Raw genomic sequence first — 12236 nt, forward strand, 5'->3', positions numbered from 1 at the left:
ATTGCCTGCGCTGAACAGCACTTCCCATACACTCTTCATGTGTGCCTACAGGCGCTATAGGCCTTACCATAAAAAAAAAAAATAATAAAACACTACCTGGGCATACTATAGTTTTGGCCTCAGAATCGCTTCAATGATTTTCTTTACCAGAGACTCACTAAGGTGAACAGAGAGAGAGAGAGAGAGAGAGAGAGAGAGAGGAGAGGAGAGGAGAGGAGAGGAGAGGAGAGAGGAGGAGAGAGAGGAGAGAGAGGAGAGAGAGAGAGAGAGAGAGAGAGAGAGAGAGAGAGAGAGAGAGAGAGAGAGAGAGAGAGAGCGCAGTGTTGCAAGCCCCAATGAAGCCAGAAAAAAGTTTATGTGGTTAGAGACTGGCTTGTAACATTAGACAAAAATCCAGTCATAAGAAAAATACAACTATAAGAACTGAGCATTGTGAATAGATTGATTAGCAGAGAAAGACAGATATTGGTTGGTGATTATAAGTATATAGATAGACCAAAAGAAAGAAAACATCTTTATCATTTCAGGGTCAAAGATGAAAATAATTACTACATGACACATTTACTCTGGAACACCACTTTCACAATTTACACAATGGTAAAACATTATACATAATGACAACATACCTTCTTATACAGTTGACACAAAATTTATGATGATCATTCTGAGCAGTGCATGGTTCCATATCCGCTTCCAGCACCTCATCATCATAGCAACACCGACACTCTTGCAGTTCATTTGCTGCCTTTGCCTGCAAAATCAAATGCATGTTTTCATTCACCTTCACAAGACACTGTAAGTACTAAGACCCAGAAGTATAATTTTTTTTTTTTCCAGAAGTCTTAACATATTTCATTATAAACATACTAGAAATGTTGAATATGTATAGATGTAATACCTTAAGATCTAAAGCTTTACTCTATAGTTGACAATCTGCGACACAGGTTAATTTGCAGAACAGAATTTGCAGTTAATAGCTTTTCATTGAAGAAAGAGGTCTTAAGCTAGGAATAATAAAACCTTGACAGTCCCCATAGAATATATGTGATTCCTCTTGCATTCAGTGCATCACCATATTTTTCCTGTTCATCTAACTTTTCATTTGTGTTTCTAAGAGATCAAACTACCTCATATTACTGCATTTGACCATCTCAGTTATTCTGTACTTCATGTGCTATACACACTTTCATTGCTTTCACCAACCATTCTTCTTCTCATACCATAGACATTTATCATGTAGCTCATCAACACTCAGATACCTGAGCTTTGTATTTCATTCCACACTTAAGTCTCCTAGCAGGCATTAGGTATTCCTGCTTCCAGTTCTTCCTTTCACCATACATACCGGAGATCTAGTCACTTTCCAACCTTATGTGACTCTTTCTCATCTCTCACTTTTTATACTGGTAAAAAAATTAAGTGGCAAGATATTAAAATTCACATACTCCTCTATATTTCTCCATGCAATCTATTTGGACATCAAACTCTCAATGCATAAGAATTATCAAAACATGTCACTTCAATATTACACCTTTCAAACATCATCCTCCTATTTCTGTTTCAATACACTTTCAACATTCACCTCCCAAGCACAATATCATATACATTTACATATATAAATAAGTATTTTCTTATTAAAATATTCTAATATGTATTCTGCAAACTACCACTTACCAAACTTTATCTCTTGTGTGTCTATCCAATGGTAATAAAGTAAATTAATTTAACTAAAGAAAATCCAAAGAAGGCCAAAACGAATACAAAGACATTTCATACATACCAGGAGAAAGGCACGCCGCTTGTTTTCTTCTTTTTTCCACAGGTATTCCTTTATTTCAGCTTGCATGCGCACATAACACAATTCTTTGATGAAGATATCATCCATGTCCTTCTCCTTCAAGTTGGAAGTACGCTTGGTCTTTCGCCGAGCCAACTTCTCATTCTCCTATGCAAATGACAAGAGTTAGCAATAAGAAAACCAAGATACCAAAGTTCAACTACCTCAGCTTCAATCTAGTTTACCACTAGCTTTTATCTCATTCCTGTTTTTTTTCTTTTGTGTAAGAGTGAGAGCTGACATAGTATATGTTCAATATAAAGGATTGTACTGGGAAGAGAGGACCATCGCAATCAGAGAGATTATTAAAAAAAATAATTTATATATTTGTAAGATTTGGTTAAGCCATACACAGTATAAAATCACATGATCCCTAAACCTTAAATGATAAGCATGTGGTGTGGGATCTTCACCTGAGAATGGGGTTTTGAGAAATTGTTACTCATATTCTTATGGTCATATTTCCTTTAAACACTTGATCTAGAATTATGAAACAAATACCATAAGAATCACCTATCCTCCTCCTTTGCAATGGTGATACTGGATGACTTGGTGTTTTGGTTCAGCCAAGAGCATAGGTATAACAACAATATATCAACTGCTCTGCAAGGATGGTAGCATTCTTTACTCTGGATACAGTACTGGCTGCAGCTCATGCATGAACAGTTCTATCTTCTCTTGCCTCATCTGTTCCTCAATGCTCTCCCAACATCTCAAAGGAATAGGCATTTATTGTATCCTAATAATTCTACAGATAAGATTTCAATTTAATAAGAGTGGTCTGACCAAAACTGGCTTATGTTTACATTTAACGATGCATTGGCATGATAGTGAATAATTTTTATCCATCTTATGTATGCTCTATATAAGTACTGAGTGAAAAAAAATTGTCATATATTCACATTTCCCACCCACTTCTATTTAATGCATGGTAGGAAACTGTCTGATGCAAATATACATACTCATGAGTCCCATGAGCCACACACCAGTGCATCACCCATTGTTCAAGGGTTAAATAGATGTTAAAATGTAAAGTAAATAGTTACATAAATATAAAATATACGTGCAAGCTAGTACTAAATGGAGAGTTTATACCTGCAGTGCCCTCAGGGAAGGCAAATAGTGATGGTTATGCTTCTTGAGTGTACTTTCAATATCCCGACTGAGATGGAAAGGCAGATCCTTCTGGAGTTGAGTGCGAGCATTGTCCTTGTAGGTGTTACTCATGTTGGTGGTGGTATCACAGAACACCTGCCATACAAGGGAATAAATATATTTTGTTAGACAAACTTTGTAGTTATACTTCACACTTACAATTACTCCTTTACATAAAATCCTCTATTTATTTATTATCTTTTTTTTATTTTGCAGACTGTGAATATACTACGTATGTTTTGGTTTGACAATATACATCTGATCAAACCCAACAAACACTATCCTGTTTAGTTTTTAGAAGCTGAAGAACTACATGTATCAGATTAAATATCTAAATTAAGATAAAAAATATACAAGGTCATTTTTATTAATAAGTCTGTCAGAAACTTTTCAATGTGTCGTTAATCTGGAATCTAAAATCAATGGGACCAGACACATATGGGATCTATTTTTTGGATTTTGGAATTGAGGATTTTTAGTAGTAGTAGTAGTAGTAGTTTCTAAAAAAGATAAAATAAAACAACAAACTTTCTGCAGTTAATCAATCACAATTACTAAACAAAAGCTACATAACTATCAAATACTTCAAACATTGTGAGTTTGAGTGTTAACTGTTGCCACTTTCCTTCACAGCCCAGTGCCTGCTAGCTTGTCTCAGAGATACACAGTCAGAGTCCTCTAGCACTTCACATAATCATTAACCCAGTTAAGTCCTCAAGACTAATAGAACTAAGAAAAGAAATGGAAGTCATAACAGCAGTGTTATACTGTCTTCTTGTTGACTGGTTTACAATGACAGATCTACACTGATAAAATCACAACTACCAAGATAGAGTTTGTATATTCTCTATAACTTATCTTTTGTTGAAAACAGGCCATTTAAATTAGAAGTGCAGAATCCAACTGTATCAACTAGAAGAATAAATATTTTGAACAGGGATAAACTAAAATGAAGAATGTACAAATATACTCTGCCAAGGGAAAAGTGCATGATGGAGATACAGTATATGAGTGAGGTAAGGGAGCAGCCAATCATGGAAGCTGTTACAGATACTGCATAGGTGTCAGACAAATAGCTTCCTTGAATACAGTATGGTACTCCCATTGTGCAGGAACATAATTTACCTTCTCTGGATCTTCAAAGTATTCTAGAAATTCTTCAACGGACATGCCCTCAATGAATTTCTTTTTTATTTCTAATCTCTTTTGCCTTTTGTGGTATTCTTCAATCTTGGGGTAATCTGTGGATTGGAGGAGTCCATTCACAACTTCTTGGAACTTTGTGTCATTTCCACTGATGGCCACACACCTGCAAATAATCTTTCTTTTAGCCATAAAGACAAATATAACACCCCAAAAATATTCTTTTCAAAAGCTCACCTTACTTGACTTGTTTGACAAACAAGTCACAGTCAAAGGAACTCTAATTTCTTCCATCTTTGGTATTACCTTTAAGGTGGGTTTACACGTGTCAATAAGCAGCTGAAATTGCAAGTTGCTAGAAGTATTGACTGAGCCCATCTAGTTGGAACATGTTCACACATAGCAACTGGAAAGTATTGGCTGGTTGGCGGGAAGTGAATGCAAACAAACAACTACTCAACAAGATATCTTCCTCTGGTAACAATAATGATTGCAATCAAATTAAATCATCACAAATATTCAATGCTCACCTCCAACAACACCCTGCATAGAGGGAAACAGTTCTTAAAGAGTGGCAGTGATCTCATTGAATGTCAATTTGCATAAGATCTTTTTGCTGTATAATTCATTATCAGGCTCCCTGACGTGCTCTTTTTTTCTACACCAACTCCAACATCTTCTTTACATCTGGACACCACATTTTCAAACCTTTCTCCGTGATATCACAATGTAAACAAAGTCGCAAAGAGACTGAACAAGATCAACAGGTCGGTCTTGTTCTAAGACTGGTTTCTCCAGTCGCTAGGCATCAATATTCGGTCGGAAACTCTACTGACCTGCAAACTCAGTCGCATACTGACACATGTGAACCCGCCTTTAAATCTGTTAACCTGACAAAATACCATTCATAGAATTCACTTACTGATCACATCCAATCATATAAGCAATGCATTTTTTCATTACTAGCTATCAATTTTTTAAAGATTGCTTATTTCTTCCAGAAGTAAGGGTTGTCTTATCTACCACACCATATAACTTTCTGCATTTTTTCCATATCCTATTCAAGTGGTGGTTGACTAAAGATCTGTTCAGCCTTGTCAATTTTTCCTGTCTTCTAGGTGGTGACTGAGAATCACAGGAGCAGTCACTTTTTTCATGATTGGGTTTCACTGGATGAATGACAATTGGCAATGCTAAATGAACTTGTGAAAAAACACCCAGATCTTCCTGGCACTTGGGGATGTGTATGTTCTCATAATGTTCCTGCTTGACATAAAATTACATAATTTGTCTAGGGACCTCTGATGTTTGCACAGGTGACATAGAAGCTCAAGACATCAACATAGGATGAGGTCATTTGCAAGAAGTTACAGGCAGAGGCATTGAAGTGTATCAGGCCAATTAGCCACAGAGTATCAGTTGTTGCTAAAATGCTATTACAGTTACTAGGGAATAAATCCTTGTTTTGATATCAAGGCTTGCTATGGTCATAACTAACAGTACATTTCCCAGCCATCCTATGAGGAAGTCAGCTTTTGACCAGTGAAAACCTATCATAGTCATCCCCTTTTGAAACTTCTGAAGAATGTAAATCAAAGAAAAAGTCAGAAATCACTGAAAACAATGAAAATTTTCACTAATGCACACGTCAAACTATTAATACATATTTGTATCCTAGTAGAAAAAAAATACATCTTTAGATATTGTGGATCTAATGTATTGAATCATCACATTTGATAAAACACCACACAACTAAGAAATTTATTCTTTCATTGGTGAATCTTCAAGAATCATCACTATTGTGAGAAAGGCTGAAGTTCTCCATATAAAACAATGTGAAAAAATAAAATAAAATAAAATAAATAAATAAATAAATAAATAAAAATTGTGCAACAAATCAGTCTTTCTTCTTGAACAAGTAAAATGACATTGTAATAACTATTCACTGCTTTTTAGATTAATCTAATTCTGCAACTGATGAAACTGAACTTAAATTCTGTCTGTCTCCCATTAATCAGGCAATACAGAGTAAAGCTGGCACGTACCTCTCCTGAAGATAGTCTGGATCAGCATTTTCAAACATCTCAGAAAGCATCTTGACTTGATTTAAGATCTTCTCCTCAAGATCTACTGCCATTCCTCCATCAATACCTTCTTCATTGGACGGGCCAGCCACTGCTTCTTCCCTTGCACTGTCATCACTGTTGTCACTGGTTCCAGGATCATTACTGGACCCAGTAACAATTGCATGTTGAGCAGTACTGGTGCTTGGCTGGTTTTCTACATACTGTGGTATTACAGGAACTGTCTTGCCTAGCTGGTCCTGCTCCTCCATCAAACGTTCCATTAGTGCCTCAACATCAGCATCAGTTTGGCATGTAAGAACCTGAGCCCAGAGCACTTCTTTGTCTGCTTGCACCACTGCACACAAAAAATTCATCTTCTCTTTGTACCATTTCTCCCAAACTGGATCAACAACTCTGGGTTCAAATGTTACAGGATCGGTGCCTCTGGTCACATCTGGTTCTTTTGGCACCACAGGGACAAAACCAGCAGTACTGGTAGATGGGAGGGCTTCATGAGGAACATTCACCGGCTGTTCTTTCAATACACTCTGTGCTTCAGATATTGACTCAGTCTTCCTTTTCTTTGGAAGGAGAGTATGAGAATCAGACACCTCTCCATGGGATCGCTTTCTAGCAGCCCAGAGACCCTGAAAAACATCATCTTGCACTGACTCTTGGCGGTCCACTGCAAGGTTTATGTATGCCTCGAGTACGAAGGCCCGACGGTCTGGATGGTAAATGTTCTCAACCAAAGTCTGATGCACATCATTAAAAGTGAAGTACGGGAGCAAGGAACATATAAAACGTGCATCCTCCCTTAGTTCACTGGACTGATTTCTCTCAAGATGGTTATTCATTGAAACACTCATTAAATCTGCATCACTGTCACTGCTGTTGTCTTCATTACTAAGACACAACTTGGAGTCTGCTGGAGGATTTGGTGAGTGAGGCTGAAGACTCACAGGTGATAGGGAGTGGTTTGCTTGATCAGTATTATGGCTGCCCATATCATCCACAGCACCTGCAGATATTCGCTTCAATGCATCAAAGTCTGACCTATTACTTGTATGAGGCTCAGCTTGACTGTCTTTCACTTCACCATCAATATTATCTATGTTCCTTTTTTCTTCATTTCTTATCTCAATAATTCTTTCATTCAGGGTCATTTCATCCTTGTGTAGATTAGCAAGACTCTCCTTAATAAAGCCACTGTTTTCAGCATCCTTTATGTCAGCTTTTTGTTCCCCCATGAGTTTTTGTTGAGTGACAATATCTGTGAGTGTGTCTAGTTCCATTGTGTCTTGCCCCATTACACTTGTATTTGGCTTTGGGTTCTGTTCACTTTCCATTTCCTTCATGATAGATGCACTTTCATTACTGGTGGAAGGAAATGCTTCCTCAAAGCTGTCATCACTCAACACAATGAGAGGAGCAGATTTTCGAGGGACTGTGCTAATAATAACTACATCATCATCATCATCATCACTGTCACCTTTGTTTCTACTGTCTTGTGGCACATCTCCGACAACACAATCTGAGGCACTTGTATTGTCAGGTACTGTGTCAGAGCCCTTAATATTTACAAACCCTACTTGTGTTCTGGTATAAGACTCTGGAGTATTGAAATCACTCTTTCTTGGATAAGTTGTGCCCCAAAGTTGCTCAGGGTCCTGGTCACAATTCTGTTTCACAATTTGTGGTTCAGGGACCTTCTCCAAGTCTTCTCTAATTTTCCTGATGGCAATATCTTTTTCTTTCAACTTCACCTGTACATCCTGCTCCATAGGTGAAGATATTGCCTCTATGGCTTCTGGGACACTGCAACTGTTCTCCATCAACAATGTGGCACTCTCATGAAGCCTATCAAGACAAATATGTTCCTTGGCACCAGCACCAAGCTTTCCACAGATATTTGCAATAACTCCTTGAACAACCTCACATGCCTGTTGCCCTGATTCCATCTCTCACCTGCAAAGAGCAGACATAATTATGCATCATCATCATCATCATCATCATCATCATCAACTTTTATGATTCTACTGCAAAGCAAAGCCAAGTATTATCATCTTTATTGTAGTGAATTTTCCTAAAAAATTCAAAGACTGGTGCAATAAACATACAGCACACTGACTACAAGATACTCATTCATCATACAGTCATGTCCATAATTTTTGATGTGTTAAGGGGCACAGTTGCCAGCCAGGAAGCAAGACATAGCTCTTCTGGTAAGTACTAACATTATTTCAACTTGTTTTTTCCCATTTTGCACACGTTGTTTGTAAGAATCTAAGAAGTTATACATACCTGAATTACTGGGATGATCACTACAGATCTTTCTTTTTCTATGAAGGTTATTGGATGAATATATCAAATTATTGATAAAAAAAAGTTCTGGTTTAAAAAAATAAAAATAAACAAAATAAATGGATAAACATATCATTAATAAAATTTTAATTAATTAATTAATAAAGATATATATATATATATATATATATATATATATATATATATATATATATATATATATATATATATATATATATATATATATATATATATATATATATATATATATATATATATATATATATATATATATATATATATATATACATATATATATATATATATATATATATATATATATATATATATATATATATATATATATATATATATATATATAATATATATATATATATATATATATATATATATATATATATATATATATATATATATATATACATATATACATATAATATATATATATATATATATATATATATATATATATATATATATATATATATATATATATATATCTATCTATCTATCTATCTATCTATCTATCTATCTATCTATCTATCTATATATATATATATATATATATATATATATATACACAGTGGTACCTCGACAAACTATCTTAATTCATTCCGTGACGTGATGATTGTTGTATATAAAAAAAATTGTATATCAAATCAATTTTTCCCATGGAAATTAATGGAAATACAATTAATTCGTTCTTGTGATATGAATTTACCCACCCCCCAAAAAAGATAATTAACATGCTTTAAATACCAACCAAATATAGATTCAAGATAAGATAAATACAATGTTTATTGTATGCATGATAAATTAACTATATTGTCCAAAATAGCAAAACTCGGGACACATCGATAGACGTTCCTCACGTAAGACTCGGGGCATGTCGATAGACATTTAGGGTTTTTATGGCTATATTTTGGCTATTTTCTTCCCGTTTTCTTTGCTTGTGAGCTGGCAACACTCATCAGGAGTAAACATATGCTCTACGTCACTGCGTCACCAATGATGAATGGTGGGAGTGACAGTGATTTCACTGTGTCTGATTCCGCCACCTCTCCCACGCGCCTTACTTCTATACCTCGGGTCTCTCGCCATTTTATGGGTAGACAACTTTTGAATGAGAGTGGTATCAGAACAGGCGACAGGAGAAAATGAAAGAGAAAGAGAAAGAGAGAGAGAGAGAGAGAGAGAGAGAGAGAGAGAGAAGGGGCCCATTTTCTCTTGCTCTAGCCAAGGCCGCTGAACCTGATCGGACGCAAGGCCATGTAAATCGATGATACTACCTCATCCCACCTGTGATATTTTGGTAACCATGACATCTAGAGACTTCTGGTTTTTTGCACTGCAAAGAGGAAAAGTTGCTTGTGGGCAGAACACCATTTGTACTGTATTCACAGTATGTGAATACAGGCTATTTTTGTGTGTTTCTCATCAAACTTTTACTTTTGGGACCCATGACCACAGGGTCTTGAGTTAAAAAAAAACTTTAGAAAAAATACACACTGCCGAGGAGCACAGACACATACATGCACAAAGGATGAACAATGATACGCAACACGGGCTGAATGTTCAGGTGGACGTGGGTAACCGAGCAATCACTGCGCCACCTACTGATGGCTATTCATATCTTAAAAATATCGTCATACTTCAAGGTGTAAATTACATTAAATTTTTCGTCGCATATAAAAAAATTGTATGTTGGGGCGATTGTACCTTGAGGTATTATTGTATGCATGTATGTATATATATACGAGTAAATATATATACATATATATATATATATATATATATATATATATATATATATATATATATATATATATATATATATACAGGCAACCCCCGCTTAATGAAGGGGTTACGTTCCTGAAAACACTTCGTTAAACGAAACTTCGTTAAGTGAACCGATTATAACAAGTTTAACCCGACTTGAACTTCCATTGAGAGTAAACAAAGCGAGAGTGCATCATAGTACAGTGAAAGGTTTAATGAAAGTAAAAATTATGAAGTTAAACATTTAGGCAGTTTAATCTAAGTCATTATAATGTACACTAATATGTATGTACGTAACTTTATAATGTTGATCTTAAATTTACGAAGGGAGGGAGAGTGAAACGGGAAAGACACTAATCGGCAAGCTGTGGAATGTAAACAAAGGGCGCATCATTGTACTACATACAAAACTTATGTACCACATTTCCACAAGGCTTTCCATTTTATCCATTCTAGAGTCACGAGTTCAGGTGGTTCTTTTAGCTTGCAAGGAAGATACAATCTCACCAACCTTCTTAATAGTCTGCTGACTTGAAAATACTTAAGACAGTAGATGGAGTCAAGATGGTGGCGAGCAATGCTATAGTTTTGTCGCCTCTCTTGTGTCTGAATAATATTCAGCTTCACTTTGAGAGTAAGAGATTTCCTGGTCTTCTTAGGAATGCTAGGCCACATTGCGGGGCGTTTTGGTGGCATGTAGAGTGAGAGAAGACGAGCTGCTGGTGACGCTGTTATGTTTTGAACAGGGGGAGTGAGTGGTGCGCATGTTGTCCACGAGAGGCTTGATCTTGATCTTGATTCTACAGGTGTCCCAGGATTTCTCCTGAGGCAGGCCTTAGTATTGGCAGTTCCTGGTATATTCAAAAGCCTGTCGGCTTGCGTGATATGGCGGGGCTTTCAAACTTGGTAAAAATTACCTGGGTGAAACTTCGTTAAAGCGAGTTTGGTGTTCATTAAACGAGCAGATGGTAGTAAAATGAAACCTTCATTGTAGTGAAATTTCATTGTGTGAACCTTCATTAAATGGGGGTTGCCTGTGTGTGTATATATATATATATATATATATATATATATATATATATATATATATATATATATATATATATAGTAATACTCCACTTAACGAACAGGATAGGGGGTGTCAAAGCCGTTTGTAGAGAAAAAATTCGTTAAGCAGACCTAATTTTCCCATAGGAAATAATGGAAATAGGGGGGGATGTATTCTGGGCTGGTCCCCAACATACCACATGGATTAAAAAAAAAATTATACGTACGTTTGACAGCATATTGGGCCACTGGTGTACCACTACTTTTATGATGTCATATGAGTCACTGGAAGTTAGAGGAGCGTAGTACAAATTCTCTCACATTCTCGCATTTATGTTCACAAAACAACATTTCTATTAGCTTTTTACAAACCTTGCCCCCAAGAAATGATTGTTTTGTAATGCATAAAGTGAAATCTTACATGGAATACCAAAAAATAAAGCAGAGATGAGATGAGCCACAGACGAAGTGGGAAACTCGCGGCCACTCGGCCACTTCTTCTTCTCGTGACCCTTTTGCTTGCGTGTTACTTTCATCATGATGTTTATGTTTTCACTCCTCTATTGCCTGCTATAATGGATATCATATCTTAGTATTCATATACGCTCAGGCCTTAAGGATAACCTCAACTCCGTGGCAGTGAGTGATAGTGAATTATTAATTAAATACTGCGGTATTTCATTAGTATAAAGTTAAGATCATCATCATTATAAAGTTACATACATACATACATTAGTGTACATTATAATGACTTAAATTAAACTACCTAAATGTTTAACTTCATAATTTTTACTTTCATTAAACCTTTCACTGTACTATGATGCACTCTCGCTTTGTTTACTCTCAATGGAACTTCAAATCAGGGGTTAAACTTGTTATAATCG

The 12236-nt window shown here is 35.9% G+C and overlaps 1 protein-coding gene across 1 annotated transcript in view; it reads right to left on the reverse strand.

Annotated features, from left to right (window-relative positions):
* The window catches only part of LOC123514554, a 61637-nt gene that overhangs the window by 32569 nt on the left and 16832 nt on the right, over nt 1-12236 (reverse strand). The window contains exons 2-6 of the mRNA XM_045272494.1: nt 6181-8169; nt 4118-4301; nt 2933-3088; nt 1781-1945; nt 627-751 (exon numbers count right to left, since the gene is read on the reverse strand). Of these exons, the coding sequence (XP_045128429.1) occupies nt 627-751; nt 1781-1945; nt 2933-3088; nt 4118-4301; nt 6181-8162 (2612 nt within the window). The 5' untranslated portion in view covers nt 8163-8169. The remainder of the gene's footprint in view (nt 1-626; nt 752-1780; nt 1946-2932; nt 3089-4117; nt 4302-6180; nt 8170-12236) is intronic.

The sequence above is a fragment of the Portunus trituberculatus genome, chromosome 38, assembly GCF_017591435.1.
Source record: "Portunus trituberculatus isolate SZX2019 chromosome 38, ASM1759143v1, whole genome shotgun sequence".
Taxonomy (NCBI): Eukaryota; Metazoa; Arthropoda; class Malacostraca; order Decapoda; family Portunidae; genus Portunus; species Portunus trituberculatus.